The sequence below is a fragment of the Diabrotica undecimpunctata genome, chromosome 6 (assembly GCF_040954645.1).
Source record: "Diabrotica undecimpunctata isolate CICGRU chromosome 6, icDiaUnde3, whole genome shotgun sequence".
Taxonomy (NCBI): Eukaryota; Metazoa; Arthropoda; class Insecta; order Coleoptera; family Chrysomelidae; genus Diabrotica; species Diabrotica undecimpunctata.
In genome coordinates, this window is record NC_092808.1 from 121,651,695 (window position 1) to 121,675,266 (window position 23,572).

The 23,572-nt window shown below is 33.7% G+C and overlaps 2 protein-coding genes across 6 annotated transcripts in view; one reads left to right on the forward strand and one right to left on the reverse strand.

Annotated features, from left to right (window-relative positions):
• Spt20 (transcription factor Spt20 homolog) overlaps window positions 1-22,254 on the reverse strand; it is a 62,690-nt gene extending 40,436 nt beyond the window's left edge. The window contains exons 1-2 of one of the 5 annotated variants that reach the window (XM_072535245.1): window positions 22,052-22,254; window positions 6,992-7,118 (exon numbers count right to left, since the gene is read on the reverse strand). In XM_072535245.1, coding sequence (XP_072391346.1) covers window positions 6,992-7,027 — 36 coding nt within the window. In that variant the 5' untranslated portion in view covers window positions 7,028-7,118; window positions 22,052-22,254. The other 4 variants (XM_072535246.1, XM_072535247.1, XM_072535248.1 and 1 more) reach the window with 4 other exon arrangements.
• Window positions 15,898-16,995, forward strand: LOC140444591 (zinc finger MYM-type protein 1-like). Its single transcript, XM_072536353.1, has one exon. It carries the CDS (start codon window positions 15,898-15,900, stop codon window positions 16,993-16,995), a length of 1,098 nt encoding a protein of 365 aa, XP_072392454.1.
• Window positions 22,255-23,572: the final 1,318 nt, after the last annotated feature.

Genomic DNA, 23,572 nt, shown 5'->3' on the forward strand with positions numbered 1-23,572 from the left:
GTGCATGATCTTTCCGACCTAAAACCTTGTTGTTCTTCTGCTAGTGTTATAATTATCTATTAGTTCTTCTTAGCTAGTGATCTCCATTCTTAGGAATTCTGTTTTGTTCTATGTATTATTTTTTTGGATTAGTTTTAATAGTTGTTTGGTCAGTTCCGGTCCTCCGTACTTTAGGATTTCGTTCGATTTTGTCTTCTCCTTATGATTTTCCATTTTTTAAATTTCCTTAATGCTTACTTTACCTCTTCCTCCTCAATATTTATTTCTTCGTTTGTCGTCACCTCTGGTGTTGGTGATTCATTATCATTTAGCAAATAGGGATCGAAAGTAGTCTACGCATGTTTCCTTCTGAATGTGTTCCGTTTTTATTAGTTCGTTCATCTCTTTTCTTTGTCCTCTGATCATTTGTTGCTGTGTTAATTATGTTATTTTTGAGTTTTTCCCAGCTTTCCTCGATGTTATCGTTTTCTAATATTTCATTCCCAGCGATCTTTTTTGATATTCGTTTCCTGTATAAGTATTCCGTGGATTGTGTATTTAGTTCTTCGACTTTGATTTATGTTTGTATTGGCCCTGCTCTCTTGGGTGCCAAGTATTTCAGGATGATTCTTATTTTACATAATACTAGGCGATGGTCGCTACCTATATCTGCTGAGTTGAGGCATCTTACGTCGATTATTTTCGATGGATGTATATCTCTGTTGGTTATAACATAATCTACCATAGATCTTTGTCCACGGGTGTTATTAAATGTATATTTGTGTTGGTCTTTGTGGTCAAAAAATGTGTTATTTATTCTGAGGTCGATATTCGTGCAGAAGTTGAATCATCAGTTCACATTGGTAATATTGAAAAACAATAATACTAAGAAAATGTTTAAGTAAAATACTAATTGCAGTTCTATACTTAGGTCCAGAACGTCTCAACTTTTAACGTTTTTGATCGCAGTCATTGCAAACTACTTTTGTGCATTGAATACAAAGTTTTTTTTGCAATTCAGGTAGAGGCATTATGTGTTCCTTATCTTTTTTCGCGGATTTAAGTAACAAATTTTACGTTTTCCCCCAATTAGACAGTCTGTGTGGAGAGCTGCTGCTTCTCCTTTTGATACTTTCGGTAATTGTTTCTCTAGTTATAATACAAACACACCTTTTTCTTTTATTTCTTTATTATTTTCGTAATATTAGTGTAGAATGTACGAATTTATTACGAATACATCCAGAAGGTAAAAAAAGATTACTAAAGGCCATATTCAGGTTCTGTGATTTAAAGTGATTTTAGAACATTTTTCGTCCAAATCAAACCACTCTTCCTTTGTTTTAGATATAGTAGGATATGATTTCTGACTTGTTAGTATTGAAATTGATGCATTTTTGGTCATGCATTGAAGAAACTAGCACGGTAGCTTTGCCAATTTTTCCAACATAGGAAATCATTGTACATTTTTCCCTAAATCCATAAAGTGTGTATCTTTCGGCTCTTTTGTTCTAGTTTGGAAAAACGGTGGTATTTCGCTAATTTTTTTTTTTTTTTTCATGGAAGACGGAAGGGGCTAAAGAAGCTAGTCCTGAAAATTGCGACTCTAAACGTCGAAAGCGTAAGAAGTAGAAGTAGGGGTAGGCCAAAACTCAGATGGAGGGATGGTGTAGATGAGGATGGTAGACAAATAGGCGCAGCAAACTGGCAACAGTTGGCAATGGATAGAACTGGCTGGCGTAATAGACTTGGGAAGGTCGAGGCTCTTTTATAGGGCTGTAGCACCAATGATGATGATGAAACGTCGAAAGCATGACAGGTAAAGGAAGAGAGCTCGCCGATTTCATGCGGAGGAAAAGGATTGGTGTACTTTCTGTGTAGGAAACTCGTTGGAAAGCTAAGAAGTCGAGAGATCTTGTAGATGGATGCTAGTTAATATAATATAGTAGTTCAAACAGTCACAGCAGAAATGGAATAGGTATTATTTTGAACGAGTGAGTGGAAGGAACATCTTGTAAGGGTAACCAGAAGAAGTAATAGAATAATGAGTGTCCAACTGAATACAGGCAATAGTAAAGTGAATATCATAATATGTGACTACGTCCACAGGTAGGGTATGAAGAACAGGAAAAGGAAGAATTGTGAAGTGCCCTTGATTGTGAGATGCTCGAGATTCCTTTAGACGAAAAGTATTTTATTGGAGGTGATTTGACTGAACATATTGATAGAGAAAAAGCGGGAATAGAAAGAGTTCACGCAAGTTCCAAACAAGGGTTTGGAGATGAGAATAAGAAATGATGAAGTAAATAGTGTTATTGACTTTGCAGTGGCATAGAATTTGGCTGTCATCAATACGTTCTTTATGAAGACTGAAGACCAGTATGTTACCTCTAGTAGCGAGGAAAGGGAAAGTCAGATAGATTTTGTGCTGTGTAGAAGAAGTCAGCTAAAAGAGGTTACCAACTGTAAAGTAGTAAAGAGTGAGTGTGTAGCTATTCAACACCGACCTACCGGTGATAGTGGATACGGAGATAAAGGTGAGGCGGAAAGCAAGTAGGACAAGAGAAAGTAAAGTGGTGGAAGTTAAAAGAAAAGAATTTGGCAAGAGTCTTTAAGAGTAGAGTGCTGGATGAGCTTGAGGAAAAATATATAGTAAATGACTGGTGGGAAGCCAACAGTTAAGTTGTGGTGCGAGTTGGAGAGGAAGTGCTAGGAAAAACATCTGGTATAGGGCCTCCTAAAGACAAAGAAACTTGGTGGTGGGATGATGAAGTGCAACAGAAGGTTAGAGAGTAGAAATAGGCTAGAAAGAAATACGACATGTCTAAAACAGAGGAAGATAAGGATATATACAAGGTAGCAAAAAGGGAAGCAAAGCACGCTGTAGCTACTACTAAGGAAAGATCGTCTGCACACCTGTATGAAGAGTTGGAAACACCCGAGGGGATGAAAAGGTTATATAGCATTGGTAAAGCAAGGGACAAATCATCAAAGCATAGGAGAGACAGAGGATGCAATAGGATGAAGAATGGTAAGGTAAGGTAAGTTAGTAAAAAAAGGATGCCCAATACATGGAGAGAATATGATTGTATAAAGATAAAGGAGACATTCAGGACTGTAAGAACTACAGAAGGATAAAGTGAATGTCGCACATAATGAAAATTTGGAAGAGAACCGCAGAGCAAAGGTTAAGGAGAGACATCGATAGGAGATGAACAGTTTGGGTTTATGCCAGGAAGGAGGACAACGGATGCCTTGTTTGCTTTGAGACAGTTGGTAGAGAAATACGGCGAGAAGAAAAGCGAGCTACATTTGGTATTTATAGATCTTGAGAAGGCGTAAAACACAGTCCCTACAAAGGGCTATGGAGATGTATGAGAGAGAAATAGGTTCTTGAGAAGTACGTAAGTATCGCGAAGGATATGTATGAAGGAGCGTATACAAAAGTAAGGACTTTTGTCGGATTGACCGAAAGTTTTACAGTGACGGTTGGTGTGCATTAAGGCTTTTAACTGAGTCCCTACCTGTTTAATGTTAGGAGCACAAAAATAGGTTCAAGAAGTTGGAGGGCTGGATAAGGGCTATTGAAGAGGGAGGACCTAAGAATAGCAGGTCAACAACGGAGTATATGTGATTAAGAGATAGAGGAATGGTTGGAGACACAGAATTACTTGGAGAAAAACTAGGAAGAGTAGGAGAATTTAAATACCTTTTAGGATGCTGGGTAAGACTAGTAAGGATAGGATCAGGAACGACTTAATTAGGGAAGGAGCCGGGGTGACTACAGTCTCAAAAAAGATTCAAGAACGAAGACTGCAATGGTTTGGTCATGTTATACTTAAGAAAGAAAGGTTTAAGTGAAGAAGACCCGAAAGACAGAAATGAGTGGCGACGAAGAGTAAGGAACAGCGACCCCGGAAAAGGGAAAAGTTGAGGAAGTAGAATTTTTTGTTTATGGTACCCACATATGAATCGCTAACTGCAGAAAGGCATTGTCCAATATGTACGAATTTTGTGTATTTTTTTAAAATTGTTTCCAGTAGCAAAACGCAACGTTTACTACAAAAAGGAAACACGTCCGCAGATTAGTATTGGCATGGCAACGCTTTCAATATTCTATTTACTGCAGAAAGGAAACTAGTCCCGGACAAGTTCTCTGCGGTAAACAGTTGCGTCTAAAGTGGCTGGAGAAGAACACGTAAACTGGTTTGTCAAAACTGTACCAGCTAAAAAACCAGGCTCAAATTGTTGCAGGTAAATATTGTTTTATTCATAGTTGTTAATTTGTACATTTTGGTTTAAATACCATTTTACTGATAATGTTTAATCTTGTATGTATTTCGAAGTAATATTAGGCTACTAAAACCTAACCTCAAAGTCATTTACTTATCTCCAACATCTTTTTCAATCTGTTATGGAAATTAGTCAGATTACAAGGGAAAGACCCAGGTCTAGTTCGTCAACCGCGAAACCCAAGGCTTTCAGTTTGATTTATTATGTAGTACACAATGGAAAACGTACAAAAGTATGTAAAAATGGATTTATGAAAACCTATGGATACACTGCAAAGCAGTGTTACCATTTGTCCCATCTATTGCAAATAAATGAAACACCAACTGACAACAGAGAAAAAAACGTTTCAGGAAATGCAATACCTGGGTCCGTACTGTCTAAATTAAGGGTCCATGTAGAATCATTCTCCACCAAAGTACATCACTATACAGGAAAAGAAAGAAAGTATTTTTCTGCTAATATGAATTTAAAAATCATGTACATGTTCATTAAAAAAGAACATAGTTTCCTTATTTCAACATTAGGAACTGAGAAAAGGCTCTCCTACAAGTTTTTTTGGATATATTTCAAGGAAAACTACCCTTCTATTGGCTTTGCCCAACCAGTTAAAGATGCATGTGTTACATGTAAGGAATTAAATTTAAAAATAAAAAGTCCTGTTTTAAATGAGAATGCAAAGCGAACAGCTGTCGCTGAGCTAACAGTACACAAGCGTAAATCTAAAAAGTTCTATGCATCACTGAAAGAAGTTACCACGCAGTGTGTCAGTAAGCCTGAAGAAAATGTTGGCATCTGCATAGATTTTATGGCCAACATATCTCTACCTTGTATTCCTGTCCAAGATACCTATTACCTTAGACAGCTCACTGTAAACGTCTTTGGTGTGCATAAGCTCGCGACACGGGAATGTACAATTTTTATCTATTATGAAGGTGAAGGGAGTAAAGGTTCAAACGAAGTTTGTACTATGTTAGATTGGTACATAAAAAAAAAATTAGCAGTGGTGTAACAAACCTTTATCTGTTTGGGAACAACTGCGCAGAGCAAAATAAAAATAATACTGTGATTCGCATGATGATGTACTTACTTGTGTGAGATAAAAAAGTTTAATGAAGTCAAACTAAACTTTCCTGTTATTGGCCACTCTTTTATGTCAAATAACAGAGATTTTGGCATCATCAGAAGAAAATTAAAGCAAGAAGAACGATATTATACTATTAATGAGGTTGAAGAGCTTATAATGAAATCATCAAAAATTTATGGCAAATTTTCTGTTATTAAAATGACTGCTGATGATTTCATTGACTTCAGTTCATGGTGGCCCCAGTTTTATAAAAAAAAAAACCTGCCAAGTGATGATTCGTATGGCAAAAATGTCCCAAGAAACTAAAAAAGGGCTTTTGTCATATCACAATACAGAGAAATGACTTTTTCATAAAAGAATCCTAACACGGTTCAATGTAAGATAAACATCGGCGGCTTCATAATGGATGAATTCAAACTACGGAATGCAGTACAACCAATTCAGGCTCCTACTAGAAGAGCATATTCAACTATACTTCCAATTAACAACAAGAAAATGGAAGACATGAAGAAAACATTGGTATACATCCCGGAAGAAAAAATGAATTTTTGGAATCAGATTTTCTCATGGCCAATTACACCGGCATTTACAGGAGAAAACTAAAAACTTCAACTGAAATTTACTTCAAAGTTTTAATTTATGATTTAAGTGCTTTATTTCATGTATAGGACATTGTTTTATTTCATTGAAATTAATTCTCATAAAATATTCTGTTAGTATATTGATTGTTTTCCTTAGAACTTCTTAAAGTTTCTTGTTTACGGCAGAAAGGAAACATGTCCTTAACACAAAAAAATTCTCTACCCTCTCCTCTTAACATATTTAAATATTTTATAAGTATGTAGTAGTCCAGAATGCCCACTCACATAAACCTTAAATGCAAAAAAAATAATACCAGTAGTGTGTTTGAGTTTACCAAGTTTTTTGTCTCTCCAGAAAAATTGGCAAAACTGGACTTGTTGCCTTTCTGCAGTTAGCGATTCATATATTTTTTTTTTCTCAAAATATTAATTAGCTCTATCGAAGAATACCATTTAACAGCAGTAATATTACGATTCTAACAAAAAAGCACTGAAAGCTTTTGTTTTCAACACTTCTACAAAATTTATTATAATTTATTATCACTACAGTTGTTTCGGCTAAGTGCCTTTCTCAAGTGATCTATTTTTTATGCATTTACACTTTATAGTCTTCAACTGAATAAATTGAAGAGGGGCAACCTATTTGTCTTAAGTTGTTAAATCAGAATTCGATTGGTATTTTTTAATTTGTTAATTTCCATAGATTCTAACAAGGATAGCTTAAGGCCTTTATTTTGAATGTGAATAATTTTAAATTGGTCATTCAAAGAATGATTATGGTCTGGAAGGTGAAGTGCCAACATAGAATTTGTTTTTCTATTGTTGAAATACAATATTATCTAAACTATCAAAATTCTGACACCACTTAGACTGACTTGAATTTGGTTTAACATATACAGAATAAAGGTTGATTTCAATGTTCCGGTTGAAAAACATATACACATTCAGTTTTTAATTCTTTTTTCACTGCAGCACTGTGGCCCTATAATAATATCAATGTCTGTATACTTTTAGAAATTTAGGTTTTAATCCATGATGTATTAAAAATGTTACTTACTTCACCCTCCTCACATGCTGCCTCCAGGCTTTGCATCCTTGGATCCAGTCAAATTGTATCAACATATATACAACCCCATAATTTGATTACCTTTCCCAGTACAAGGTTCTCTTAAAATTAACAACTTCTAAAAGAGAAAACACAAAATTAATATGTTTAATAGAATATCGTAAATTAAATAAATATGTCACTAAATTAATAAAAAATATGAAAATGTATGTTCAGGGTTTATAAGCCTTGGTTTATAAGCCACCAGCGAAAGGACAGTACAAATTTCTATTAGTAGAAATCCCTCCCTCCTCATTCCTTGGTGGTGACACTCTAAATATTATTGGCTTACTGCCTCCATTGGCTGCGATCCTGTGCCATATACACAGCTTCATGTAGGGATTAGTAGAAATAAATACAAGACTTGAATACAACGTTTGAAAATACAAGAGGACATAGATCAATGATAGATTATGTGGTCACAAACAGAAATATTCACCATAAACAGATGGTGGATGTGAGAAGTTTGACGTCACCCAATGTGGGAAGCGATTACTATTTGGTACTTGGTAAAATTAGATTCAATGAAAGATGGAAAGAGAAGCTTAAACAAACCAATACAGAGGAAATAATAAAAATAGAACATTTAAGAGATGACTCCATAAAATCATTATATCAAAAAAGGCTAGAACAGAAAATACAAATGAAGAATATCGAAAATGAAAGCAATGTAGAGATTAGCTGGAGAAAACTTAAGAAAAATATTCTGGATGCTGCCCGAGAAGCCCTTGGAACAAAAATAATAAACAAAAAGTGGTTAACGAAAACACCATGGTTTACACTAGAAGTTAAACAAAAATGTCACCAAAAAAAGAAAGCTTTCCTAAAATATAAGTCAGAAAAAACGAATGAATCATATGAAGAATATAAAAGAATAAGAACTGAAACTCATCAAATGGTAAGAAAAACAAAAACAGATTACTGGGAAAGATTCACAAAAGGACTAGAGATGGATTTCTATGGACAGCAGAAACAAGTATGGCGCTTCATAAGACAACAAAGAAGCGAAATGAAAGAACTAGTTGAAATAGAATGCATACAAGAGGATACATGGGTGGCCGTCCTGACAGAAATGTTTAAAAAACAAAACGAAGAACCTTTACCAGAAACGCCAAATATAATAACTGAGGAAAAGACCGAAATCTCCCAAAACGATGTGAAAGAAGGAATAAATAAATTAAAAAAGAGAAAGTCACCAGGAGAACATCAAATACCAAATGAACTCTTAAAATATAAGACAGATAAAAGAAAAGTCGCTTGAATACAACAAACCAGCATATATGTGTCTGATAGATTTGAAGAAAGCGTTTGATAGAGTGAGAATTCGGGACGCGATACATTTATCGCGATATATTTATATTATATGAAAAGGGAATATCACTGGATTTAGTAAAAACCATTGAGAATATATATACAAATAACATAGCAATGGTAAGATGTAAAGGAAAACTATCGCAACCTATCAAATATGAAACTGGCATTAGACAAGGAGATTCGCTGAGCCCATTAATATTTAATATGATAATGGATGAAATCATAAAGAAAGTTAAGAAAAGAAAAGGATATAGAATGTGAGAAAAGGAAATAAGGATAATATGCTACGCCGACGACGCCATAATAACAGCCGAAAATGAAGATGACCTACAAAGATTAATTAAAGAATTCGAAGATACGGCGCTCACATGGAGATCTCAACAGAGAAAACTAAAACGATAGTGATATCAGCGGAACCGAGACGATGTAAACTAGTCGTAAATAACAAAATAATAGAGCAATGCTATTCCTGCTGAACTTAGTGAGAAGTACTTATAACGCGGATATGTAGCCAGCTGACGAAAATCATGCCGGAAGTATGGAGAGAGGCAATAGTATGTCCCAGTGATTAGAAGGGGGATAAAGCAGTGTGCGAAAACTACAGTGGTATCACTCTTCTCGATGTAACATATAAGGTACTCGCTAGAGTCATAAGAATTAGACTGGAAAGATACTTAAACGAGCAGGTTGGTGAATACCAGGAAGAATTCAAAAAGGGCAGATCCACCATAGATCAAATATTTGTGTTAAAAATGATTCAGAGCAGTACGTTCGAGCAACAGTTAAATCTAAACCTCCTCTTTATAGATTTCAAACGAGCTTACGATTCTGTGATAAGAAGGCGTCTGCATCATACCCTTGAAATTCCGGAAAAAATGATCAGAAGTAAAAATGACCTTAATGAAGACCGACAATGGGGTAAGGATAGAAGGAAGCGTAATAGGAAAATTTGTAGTAAAAAGGGGGCTAAAGCAGGGAGATTCGTTGTCTTCAATACTCTTCAATTTCTTGCTGGAGGTAATAATGAGGGAGAGTAGAATATGAACGAAAGGTATGATTTATGACAAGAGAAGCCAGGTCCTGTTCTTGGCGGACGATGATGTTAATGGCAAGAACTAAACAGCCATAACCTAGAGACTAAAAAGAATATAGAAGAAACCTGGAAAATTATTAAAAAATGTATCCTACAAGAAGCAGAAGAAGCTTTAGGTAAAAGAAAAGTTAACAGAAATAAACGGGAATACAAAACTCCATGGTACTACGAAAGGGTGAAAGCACTAGCAAATGAAAAGAAACAAGCTTTCTTAACATACAAAGGAGTGAAGACACCGGAGGCACGAGAAGACTACGTGAGAATCAGAAATAGAGTAAACCAAGAAATAGATAACATAAAAAAAGAACACTGGAGGAAATTTACCAAAGATATGGAATACGACCTCTATGGAATCCAGAAAAAGGGGTGGTAGATGATAAGGAGACAAAAAACAGAAATGAATGAATTTTTACGCATAGATAACATTACGGAGGAACAATGGACTGAGCATTTCACGAAATTATATGGAGAAGAAGAAGAGAACAGAGAGAGAATCATTAACGAAACTCACGATAGAGTATTAATTTCAGAAGAAGAGCTACAAGAACGAATAAAAAAATTAAAAAACAGAAAAGCACCTGATCCTGATAAAATAAACAATGAACTGCTAAAATATGGAGGAACAACACTACGCAAATGGCTCCTAAAATTATTCGTCGATATAATAAATACCGGAGTAGTACCAGCGGAATGGAAGGAAAGTCTCCTGCTACCGATACTTAAAAAGGGAGACTCGAGAAATCCTGAAAATTATAGAGGCATTAGTTTGATGAATAGTACATTAAAATTGTTAACGGCAGTCATAAAAGATAAAATCGAGGAAAAAGCGAACATGGTAGATGAACAACAAGGCTTGCGGAAGAACCGCAGCACAATAGACGCAATTTTTATTATCAGACAAATAGAGAAGTCTACTGAATATGAAAAACCAGCATACATGTGCTTTGTAGATTTAAAAAGTGCTTTTGACAGGGTGAAGCGAAATGACATCTTAAATTTATTACAAGCTGAACAAATAGACCATCAGATAATAAGGACAATTAATGAAATTAACAAGAACAACAAGACCAGAGTTATATTGCCAACAGGAGAAACAGAATGCATAGAACTAAAAAGAGGAATCCGCCAAGGAGACTCGCTCAGCCCATTGTTATTCAATATGATGATGAATCAAATAATTCACGAAGTAAGAAAACGACACGGATACCACATGGGAGCGCATAAAATCACGATACTTGCTATGCCGATAATGCAATACTAATTGCTGATAACGAAGATGATCTACAAAGGCAGCTCCACACCTTCAATATCACAGCAAACAAACTTAATATGAAAGTATCAGTAGAAAAAGCTAAATGTACAGTGATTAGTAAAGAGCCGCGTAGATATAAACTAGAAATAAACGGCAAAATTGTAGAACAAGTAATGAAATTCAATTACCTAGGAGTAGAGATCACTAGTGACAGGGATATAAGGACAGAGAACACAAGGCAAGCATCAAAAGCGGCAAGAATAAGTGGTTGCCTCCGATAAACCATATGGAGAAACAAATATCTGACCACGGAAAGCAAAATGAAAGTATACCAGACAATACTAACACCAATCCTAACATATGCAGCGGAGACAAGGAACGATACAAGAAAGACGAAACAACAAATCAACAATATCGAAATGAAAGTATTAAGATCAATAGCGGGCATATCATTAAGAGACAGACAAACCAACAGAAGTATACGCGAACAATGCAAAATTCAAAATATTAATAGGTGGATAAAAACAAAAAAAGAACTGGAACGAACATGTAAACCGAATGGGACCAGATAGATTAGCGAACATCTGTCAAAACAACAAGCCGTATAGCAGAAGACCCGTTAGAAGGCCGCCAAAAAGGTGGAAAGATAATGTACAGTCAACAACGACTGAAACAGAATAAGAGGCAGACAAACAGGAGTAATCCTAGTCGCACGAAGAAGAAGAAGATGAACTAAGGGGAACTTCTGAGTATTTTCAAACTCTAAAGCGAAGGCTAAACAGTATGGACTGATTACTAATGAGTAAAAAACAAAGTATATGGAAATGGAGCAGACCAAATTATAAAGACACACAACTGAATACTATAAATACCACAAACAACGGGAGTAAAGAGTATTGCTTCAATAGGTGACGAAGTTGGTATCCCTAACCCTAACTGTTAGGAGTAACCCTAACAAGTAAAGGTTACGAAAGTCAAGAAATTGAGAAGCGGATTTCGAGAGGAACGAACACGGTAGGAGCTTTACACAAACTACTAAGAGCAAAAAACATCTCCAGAGCCAAAATTAAGACTATACTGAACAGTGATCGAACCGACGGTCCTGTACGGAAGGGAAACATGGGTTATGAACAAAATTAAATAAATATGCTGAACATCTGAAAACGGAGAGTTTTAAGAATAATATTTGGGGAGTAAAAGGCTATGAAGACGTTTGGAGGAGAGGAAAAAATGCAGAGATCGGAGAGATGTACGGGAAACCAGAAATTAGCCAGATCGTCAGGCAAAGAGACGGCAGACTCTTTTATTAGAATGGCAGACGGAAGGTGGGCGAAGGACTCACGGCTGGGGGGGAAGGAAAGAAGAGAAGAGGATGACCACGAAAAAAGTAGCTAGAAGCGTGTAAGGAAGACCTACAAACAATCGCGAAAACAAATTGGAGAACTGCGGCCATGGACAGAAGAAAATGGACGAAAACAGTGGAATAAGTCCAAGCCATGGACCTCTAGGGCCTGATGAGGTATATATATAATATATAAGTACTACATGATTAAATGTTACATAAGGTCAGTTGTCTTATATAATGTCGAGGCATGGACCTTGTGGATCATGAAAGTATCGACTATTAGCCACAGGTTTTTTAAATGTGTTTGTACAGACAAATAAAGCAGTTCTCAACAGAGCAACAGCTACTCGTCGGCTAATTGATAGCGTTAAATCCAGGAAAATAGCATATCTTGGGACATATATGCGGGGAAAACAGTATAATATTCTTCGACTAATTATGATGAGTAAAATCGAAGAACGCAGGGGTATTAATAGAAAACAAGCCTCATTGTTGAAGAATATCAAAAATTGGACCGAGATACAGAGATTTGCATCTATAGTCAGTACACTTGAACTACTACTTGTGTTCCGCAGTGCACAATCTAAGCACACACTTTCCTCATGTTTAATTCCCCATTCAAAGTGTGTCTTGCAGTTTCTTTATTAAGATCCACATGTTCAGAATTGGCCTAATCGACGGTCTTTTCTAACCATTTCGTAAGTCACCTTTGTGAATATTTACTTCACATTAAAACATATTTACTAAAGTCACTTTCTGAAGTCACTGGCCGCCCGGTCCTCATCTTCAACATACACTCTGATCTCCTTAAAACGTTTGTACCAGTCAACAAATACGACAACTTTAACTCTACTCTGTTAATTTTTTTTATACATTTTTTCGGCGAGGGCAATCTTTCATAAGGGATATAATAAGATCTAAACCACGCTCCTTCCATTCTTCTCGCTACATAATATACAGGGTGTTTCAAAAAGCTATGTCATAAATTAAATCACGCATTTCGGGGACAAAAATAAATTGATTGAATCCAACTTACCTTAGTACAAAAGTGTACACAAAAAAAGTTACAGCCCTTTGAAGTTACAAAATAAAAATTGTTTTTTTGCATTATCTCCTAAACTACTTGACATTTTGTAATAAAAATGGACATGTTACTTTCTTGTTCTGAAAGCATTTTTCATAAAAAAGAAACAACAAAATCTAAGCGCACAGAAAAATTTTAAGGGGGGTGTGCAGCCCTAAATCCCACCAAACTTTTGAGTACGTTCAAATCAAATGAATTGTGTGGCATCATTAGTTTAACACATTTTTAAAATTTTGTTTGCCTCATCAGAGGTTCAATGGCGGTAGCTGATGCAAAAAAAAATCGTCAATGATGAAATGGGAAGATAAACTGAAGTTTAAAAATCAGCAAGTAAAACTGTTTGACTAGAGGCCTGAAGAGAAATTAGGAAACAGAGCAAAAGTTAAAAGACTACTAATACTAAAGAAATTACTTGATCCAAAAATACTTAAAGTCAATGTGGGCTTAATTTCCTAGTTTCGACGTAATTTAAGAGAGTGTTCAAAGTATGAACACATAGAAGAAAAAAGGCAATTTGAAGAAAAGCAGTTACAGAAAACATAGAATGGCTAAGAAAGTAAAAGAGTTTAAGCCAAGAATAGGGAGCTCTAGAGATGGAGAAGGAAATATCCTAAGTGATAAGGCCTCCATCTTAAACCGATAGGTTGAATTTTTCGCTGCAAAATTTAACGGCCATTATATCGAAGAAGCAGATAACACCGTAGCAGGTCGAAATGATTGAAATCTATTCAACCCAAACGAAAGACCACCTACCACTGAAGAGGTTGCCCAAGTCATTAAAAAGTTTAAAAATAATAAAGCACCAGGAACTGATCAAATTTGTAATGAGCTCTACTTCTTGTCTAGCAAAATGAGACCATGACTCAGACAAAGGGATGCCCTGACTTGCCTCCTATTTAACATTGCCTTGGAAAAGGCAGTCCGACACACACGAATTAGAGACGCCGGTACTATTTACAATAGATTGATACAAATCTTAGCATACGCTGATGACAATGACATAATAGTGCGTAACAAGCGAGATGTTGAGCAATAAACTAAATTTATTATATACAAAATACGGCAGAGGCCGGTCCTCACACACGGGACGGAAGAGTAGGATGACATACTTCTGCGAATATTCGAGCGTAAGATACTCCGCAAAATATTTGGAGCTATAAACGATAAAGGGCAGTGGCGCTTCTTCTTCTTCTTCTTCAGGGCCTTATCCGGTCCGGATGTTGGCGATCATCAAGGCTATCATGGATTTGCTGACTCCTCTGCGAAACAGCTCCGCGGAGGTCATCCCAAACTATTGTCGGAGGTTTTTCAACCATGAGATACCACGACGTCCCAATCCTCTCCTGCCAAAAGATGGCAGTGGCGCAAAAGATTTAATTTCGAATTAAACCAACTCTTTAATGAACCAGATGTCATAACGTTCATTAAAACATAGCGACTTAGATGGGCCGGACACAGAATAATGTCTGACAACATTATTGCTAAAAAGCTAACGACAGCAACACGTACAGGAAGAAGAAGCAGAGACCGACCGAGAATTATGTGGTTAGATAGAGTTGAGACTGACTTAGGAATCAGAAGATGGCAGCCAGAAACAGAATCTTAGAGCAGGCCAGGATCCACAGAGGATTGTCGAACCAAAGATGATGATGTTCAAAGTATGATGAAGTTAGAAAGGTGCAGATATATAATAGACATCTAGGAACAGCTTCGATAAATATGGGAACCTTAGAGGAATCATCACAACTATAACCAAAATGGTCGGACCAAATAAAGGAGAAGACTGGTTACTCATTCTCTGAAGCAAAACAACATGCACAGGAGAGAGATAATTGGACAAAAATAGTCAAACTAATTACATGACGCCACTTCATCCTTACGAAGGAGAAAATATTGAGGAGGAGGAGAGGAACCAGAAGCATTTTTTTTTTTTTTTTGTCTAATGGAAGACGGTTCGTGGAAGAATCCTGTGATAAAAACAAGATTGAAGTAAATTATAAAAATGACGTAAAAGTAGATCAGTTAGTTTTTCCCTCGGTTTAAAAATTTATAAATGTCAGTAAAAATCAGCTGAAATTAAGTTGTGATAGTCTTGACACTTTAGTAGATTTTCCATAACAATGTATTGTAAACGATAATGAATTAACATTGGTAGAAGTTAAAAAATGTGAATAAAGTTAAGGCTTACTGAAGACACTTATCCAAGCCAACTATTTTGTGAAGTTATAGAAAAACCTTTATATTTTATGTAATTTTCAATAAAATATAAAATCGTTTTAGTTTCAATATCCAAATTTATGTAGATAGTATCAGTGGCGGTTGGTATATAAGTGCTGCGGAGCTGCAGAACCACCAAAATAATCCAAACAAAATTACTTTGAAAATTAAATAAAAAATATCACTACTTATAAAATTTAAATTCATTTAGATGGTTTTCGTGCATGGCCGCCTTTATTTTAATCTGTCGTCCGTCGCATCTCATGGCGACAGCAAGTCCCACTTATTTGACCGGACCGGTGCTACTCCGAGCTGTGAACTGTTAAAGATATCCCCGATAACATCCGCTCAACCCCTCGCCTACACTTTTCAGGCGACGACTGAAAGCAATATTTGAGCTGCATTTGTCGCAGTTCGAACTAGTGTGTACAAACCTACGTTTATTGTAATTTTAAATAATCGGTGATCGCGACGCGACGACTGTTAAAATAAGTTGTCCTGCACGTAATTCGGTATTTATATTAAGTAGATGAGAATAAAAGTGCTGTTCAGGATGGATGTTATTTATAATTTGATTAATGTTAAGAGATCCTTTAAATATTCTTATGACGAAAAACTAGAATTAAAATGCAAAGGACGTCCTTTTCCGGATATTAAAATCGTAAAAGAAGGATCATGCCGAGGAAAAAATTACAAACGACAATTTAATTGCGATATTTATACGAGAAATAGTTGGATATGTGGCTGCAACAGAAAAAACGCTCTTTTCTGTTTTCCTTGTGTACTCTTTGGAGGTGATAAGTCATGGACGCAAGTTGGTGTAACAGACTTAGTACATTTAAGTGATAAAATAAAAAAGCACGAAACTTCTAAGCATCATTTGCACAATCAAATGGAATATGCTTTATTAGGCTCCGTGAATATTAAAGAACAGTTAGAATCTGCATACTGGATAAATATTCAAAAATTCAATGAAGCTGTAACAAAAAATAGGTATGTTCTCTCAAAAATTATAGACTGCATAAAATTTTGTAGTGTTTTCGAATTGGCGCTTCGGGGACACGACGAGACACAAACATCCGACAATCCTGGAATTTTTCGCGGCCTCATAAATTTTACTGCTGAATTGGATAAAACTTTAGCACAACACTTGGAAGAATCGACGGTTTTTAAGGGCATTTTTAAAGAAATTCAAAATGATATTTTGGACTGCATGTTGGAATTATGCCAGGATAAAATTTTGGAGGAAATTCGGGAATCTCCATATCTAGCTGTCATGGCCGACGAGACTACAGACATTTCAGCAAAATCACAAATGGTTGTAGTATTTAGATATTGTCGAAATGGAGCACCGGTAGAACGATTTTGGACATATTTGGTACCTTCAAAATTAAATGCAGATACTTTAAGCAAAAACATTTTCAGTGTTTTGGATCCTATCCTGGAAAACTCAAATAATAAACTAATTGCTCAGAGTTATGATGGGGCAGCGGTCATGTGTGGACAGCACGCAGGAGTTCAAGCCAGAATCACAGAAAAATATCCATTTGCTCATTTTGTACACTGTTACGCGCATCAATTAAATTTAATAATGTCTAAGGCTTGTTTCGAAAACTCTCAAGTTAGACTTTTTTTTTGGAAATTTAAATGAAATCCCTACCTTTTTTAAAAATTCGCCACAACGAGTGGCAGTTTTAGATAAAATCGTCCAAAAGAAAATTCCTCATGGCGCTCCAACTCACTGGAACGTCAATATTCGAACTGTTAATGTTGTGTTTGAACATCGATCTTCTTTTATCGAATGTATGGAAGAAATAGAAGAATCGTTTGATAAGGCAGCTGTCTGTAGTTCAGCGTCTTCCATTCGAAGAATACTAGTGGATCAAAATTTTGTTTTTTGGTTAACATTTTTCCATCGCATAATGCCACAAGTAGACGTTTTGTATAATGCCCTTCAAAAGACTAAAACGGATCCTTTGGAAATCAATAAAAAGGTGACAGATTTCGAAAGATACATGAATTCAGTTAGAAATTCAATAGATGATACCATTGACCAAGGTTCTAGTTTATGCGTTGAACCATTACCAACTAAAAGGTTATGGAAGGATAACAGTCCAGTAGGTCATCGGAGAGCATCTATCGAAGTTTGTGATATAATCATAAATTGTGCAAATGATAGATTTGCTTTTAAAAATCACCTACTTGCAACTTCATTGCTTTATCCTGAGCAATTTGATAATTATTGTGATAATTTCCCAGATGATAATTTAAGCCTGACTTGCGCGTCATATCCAAATTTAGATAGGGAGCGCTTGAAGACTGAATTATCTGTTATTTATTTTAGAAGAGACTGTAGAGACATTAATGGGGCAATACCTTTTTTAAAATTTTTAATTGAAAATAATTTAACAGAGCCTTTTCAAGAAACTGTAAAACTGCGTCAAATTCTAATTACAGTGCCCATGAGTACGGCAGAAGCTGAAAGGTGCTTTTCGAGTTTAAAACGGATTAAAACATTCTTGAGAAATTCCATGACTGAAGACCGACTTGTAGCATTAACCATGTTGTCAGTAGAAAAAACACTTATAAAAGAAATACCAAACTTTAATGAAAAAGTTATAGACAAGTTTGCTTTAAAAAAAAATCGACGAATCGAGCTTATTTATAAAAAAAAATAATATATTTGGCTCTGTGTGTAGTTAGTTCGTAAGACCCTATAATGCAATTATTGTTGTGGCGATTTTGTTTGTAGTGTTTTTTCGTTTGCATTCCTTAGTTTCACGTATTTATCGATAAAATTCTACTAAAAACATAAACTATAAAACAATTACTAGTGTGCCATAATGTACCATTGCTATTTTTGATATAATTGGATTTATCTTCAATTTGAAAAGAAGAAAATCGGTAAGTTCTTTATTATTTTTTAATGGATATATAATGAATAAATATATGGTGTAAAATATCAAACTAAAAGCCTCGTTGTAAAATACAACGATTAAAAGATATTGAATTAAAAAAAACCAAAAAATACTGCAGAACTACCAAATTTTTGAGTCACCAGCCGCCACTGGATAGTATGTACCTAGTTTCAAAACAAACTTTTAAAATAGACAATTAAATATTATAGAATAAACAGATAATACATTACTACTTAAAATTTAATAGATATGTAAATCCTTGGGATAAAGATTTTTTTTAATGAATTTAAATAGACAAAAGATTTATTCATTTATCTTTTTGATAAAACTGAGATATGTTTAATTAAATTTTAACAAGGACTTTTTATTTTTGCTCCCTAAAATTTTATTTTCTTTTCAATATAACGTTGGGTCAACTGATATGGCAAGGGACTCGTTTAAGACAAGAATTCAATATATATTCAATCAATGAGAATATTAAAGAATACAAAACAAAATTGAAATAATATAGTTGGTGGTTGGTGTTGGTTGTTTTCTAATATTTTATGCAAAACATTGATACACATTTAATAAAAATACATCATTTTACATTATGTGATTTTTTTAAGACATATATTAATAAACTGTGATGCGATATACAAAAAATATTAACTGTAAAAAAAATAGTGAAAATAATGTAGACATAAAGATTTTTGCAATGAATTTAGGCAAAAAGGTGTGTTGATTATGTTGCCTGAATTTTGGGAATCCCACAGAATGATCTTGGTCAGCTACTTAGAAAAAATAAATGGTGGAAGTTATGCCAACACAATAACAACAGAAGCAGATTCTTGTTTTACAGAAAAGAAAATAATTTTCTATGAAGATAACACACTTTTCCAAAGTTCCACAAATAAAATAGACAAAAGTCATTAATTCAACCTATCCACTAAATAGCTATTTTCTGTTTAATTAATATATTCTGGAAATTGTATATACTTTATTTGATGTTTTGACTTCCAGCTCAAAAATGGTTTTAAAAAAAATTCATTTCATGATGATTTATGAAATAGATGTCGAAAACAAATATAAAGTATTTCTATATATATACACCACCAAGCAAGTGGAGAGATCATAATCATTATCATTGCTGAGATTGCAGGGTGATAGAGTAATTTAATTATTTACATGAATATTTTTCCAATTCATTGGGTCTAAGGTTTTACTAGATTTTTCTATAATGTCTTTAATCTATTTTCTCTAGTGACCTGGAGAAAATTTGTTCTGCAATTTCTGGTAGTAAAAAAAATTTAGTCATCTCTAGTATTATAGTAAGTCTAAGTATTTTGCAGAAATGTAATTAGTGCTATTATGGGATAATGGCTACAAGAATTTCTAGCTTCTTTTTGTGTATAAGAATAAATACTGATTTCGAAATTCTCATGCCACATGCATGTATCCCTTAGTATTTGGCTGATTTGGTATATCATACTGACTTCAATTTCACTCAAAGTTCAAATCATTTCAACAGCTATATTATTTGCACCAGCAGCTTTATGGCTTTAAAGTCATTTCAACATCACTTGAGTATGTCCAAATGAGTGAATGGTCCAACGGTAGGTAAAAATGTGTTTTTATTAAAAAAATTTTCTTTGCTAGTCATTGATGTCATGGCAAAGATTTATGACTAATCAAAAACTGATACTTACAGCAACAGAAGGCTGGCATGCAAAAATCCTTATATGAATTTAATATAAAATAAGGATTTCGTCAATACTGCATTTTATAATCAACATTGATCATAATATATTCCAAAATGCTGTTCAGGGAAGATATCATTAGAGTAAGAGTGAGTATAAAAATCAATAAATGACTTAATAAACTTATGATAAGTCTGATAACGTGGAGAATCTGCAGAAATGTGAAAAGTCCAAGTATAATATGAAATAAGCTCTTATAGTAATAAAAAAAACAATAAAATATAACACAACTTTAAAGCAAATAATGAAACTTCAGAAATGTTATGTAATATGCACCTGAACATTGATATAAAAATAGTCTTGAGAAGTAAACAACACCAAAATAACTAGAAATATACAAAATATGGTGTGCTAGACATACATGCTCAGAATTTTATACAGCATTTTACAAACAACACTAGGTAAGTGACCTACTAAAAATAAGCTAATTCAGCTTATTTATAGTAGGTCACATTTGCAATGAAATTGCCAACATCTACAGAGGAGAGGATCCAATGGAAAAAAATTAACTTTGTGTTGTAATACTTTCCTATCTACAACTAATGTACACTTAATTGTTAATGAAACACCCTGAATAAAAATCTATTCACATGCAAAACAATGAAACTATAGATATATTTAGATGCAGCAGTTCAATTTTCAAGTTATTAACCATTTAGGTAAATCCTAAAAAAATAGATTAAATAAAAATATATCAGAATTTAAAAAAATTAAAACAGCAGTACAAGGGGCAGAGGAGGGTAAGGGGGAGTACAAATTAAAACAAAACTTTAGTTATACCATCTACCTACTTTACCAAAATAACTTAAATTAACGAAGCATTTGTTTATTAGTAATTACAAGTAACTTTTCTCGTAATTAGAAGAAATGCACCTGTCTAAAAACAGCTGAAAAAAAGTGAATCAGAGGACAATGTAAAAAATATAAATAAATAATACAGTTGCATACTGAGACATCTTTCAATATTTCAAACAGCTTTATGTAAAATATGGGTATAGCTTTTTCACACAAACATTGTGTCATTCATTTAGTCAAGTTTAGCCAAACATTTACACACTGAAATAATATTTAATTGCAATTGCTCATTGTATCAGATACATGCTTTAGACCAAAAATAGTATAAAACTATTTTTACAATAAGTTAAACGTATTGAGATGACCAGGCAGTGCGGCTGAAAAGAACAACAAATATGTAAATATAAATTGTAGCTGATTTAAAGTATAGACTGTATAAAATATGCTGTATGAACCTTTGGTTGCTCTAATTGAAGATCCATGAAAAAACCTGAACAGAATAGAAAACTAGTAGTATGTAAGTAGTATAGTAAGTTTAGACCTTGAGTTAATAATGACTTAAAATCTAACTTTCATATCCAGCTAAAAAGATAAATGAATAATGTTCAGTATTATCTTAAAATTAAACAGCACATCAACATTTGATACATTTTTAAAATTCAGTTAATACTATCCTGTACAAACCTATATAAAAGGTATTATTAATCACTTTTTTGTATTAAAGTCTAATATTTACAACTTAAAACAGGAACTACATAGTAGAATCAATTATTTCAATAATAAAATTGATTTGATAAAAAGAACTTATATAAAAATTTAATGTCAAACAAAACAATGAAACTGAAAAATACTTAATGAAAGTAAAAAAATAGATTTCCTAACCATAAATAAGCTGTCAAAACTTCAATGTTAGAAGTGTTGACAACAAAATTTTAATTTTTTGGAAAATGTTCATCCTCATCTTCAGGAATCTGACAAGTTGTTAGAAAATGACATTTAAGAAAGTTTCATCCCTTTTATTAATGACTTTGTAGGTCACATAAACATGACAACAATGTAATAAACGACTCGAATCTTACCTGGTATTTGTAAAAACAAATGAACACGAACATATTTACATCGGGTCGCATTCTTTATTTATCAATAGGTACCAAAACCACATTCGTATCTTACGTTTGCAATAAGGCCGCAAGGGTAACCTAACCCCTATTCTAAACAAAAACTCAACATTACACACAACACATCTAATAAATACCTGATATTACGGCAAGTACATCTTATACTATGTTCGATTATTCTTAAAAACAAATAATATCCACTAGAGATGTTAATATTTTGACAAAATTATACAAAAACCCAGTTTACAAACATACTGGGCACCCATGGCGGACCTCTATCGGTAAATTTCTTTTTCAGCCAATCTTGAAACGGACCGTTTTGGCGGATAGTTTTAAATTTAATAGAGATTTAAGATTATATACTAAGGCGAAATATAAAATATTTTAATTTATTTATAAACAGGTTTATGTAATTATTATGTCAAATATTTTTGTTTTTGTGAAATAATAAATATAATTTAGAGTAGATTTATGTAATTGTTATTTATTTTAAATCTTTTTGACAGTAAATCAAGGAGATTTATTTGTAAAATACCGAATCTGAATGAAAACGTTATTTTAAATATATCAATAATTTTTTTTATTGATATTATTAGATTAAATGTGAAATTTAATAATATGTGGGTCCTTATCTACTTTAGTTGCTACATTACGCCGCTTAATTAAATAGTGCTAAAAGTACCAAAAATTCAAGATTTTCAGATGTCAAAATTCCGATTCATTTAAATATTTATGAATACTTACTCGTACATATTTTGTAATTTAATAAAACTATATATATATATATATATATATATATATATATATATATATATATATATATATATATATATATATACATATATATATATATATATATACATATATATATATATATATATATATATATATATATATATATATATATATATATATATATATATATATATATATATATATTTCCTATCTGTTTGCTTTTCTTCTCCTGTGTTGTCTGGTTCTGCTCTGATTTCCAGTTTATTTTCCGAAAAATTTATGGTGATATCTTTTTTTCTCAATTCATCAATTCCCGCTATCATATCATGATTTAAGTCTTCAATCACCACACATTTCATACTATGGAATTTGTTTCCCACTCTTATCTGTACTCCCAAACCTTCGTTTACTGTCGTCAAATTTTTATTGTTTGCACCCACTAAATCAACCCTAGGAATCTTATACACAAATCTGTCCAAATTTAATTCTTTTACTAGTTTTTTATTGATTAGCGATATCTCCGAGCCAGAATCAATCACAATTTTAATCGCTTTATGTTTTATAAATGCATCTAAAAATATTAGATTAGAATTAGAAATTTGTCTTTCGTTTCCTATTGCTACATGATTCATCTCCCTTTATTTTGTTGTTGGAAGCTCTGGTTATTTCTATCGTCCCTTTGTTCGTTAGTATTCCTATTCGGAGGATTTTGTGCATCTCTATTCCTGTTGTGATTTTCATTTGTTCTATTTTGTGTATCATTCCGGTTATCGTAATTTTGTTGTCTATTGTAATTATTGTAATTTCTCGGCCTATATTCGTTTGTTGATCTGGGATGTCGGTTTCTCTGGTCATAATTTGATGAATACCTTCTTTCCGGTCCATTATATTGGTCATGTTGTCTTCTATTTCTCATTTCTTTT

What these genes read in the sequence shown, in the direction of transcription:
- LOC140444591 (XM_072536353.1), top strand. Translation starts at nt 15,898, where the DNA reads ATGGATGTTATTTATAATTTGATTAATGTTAAGAGATCCTTTAAATAT.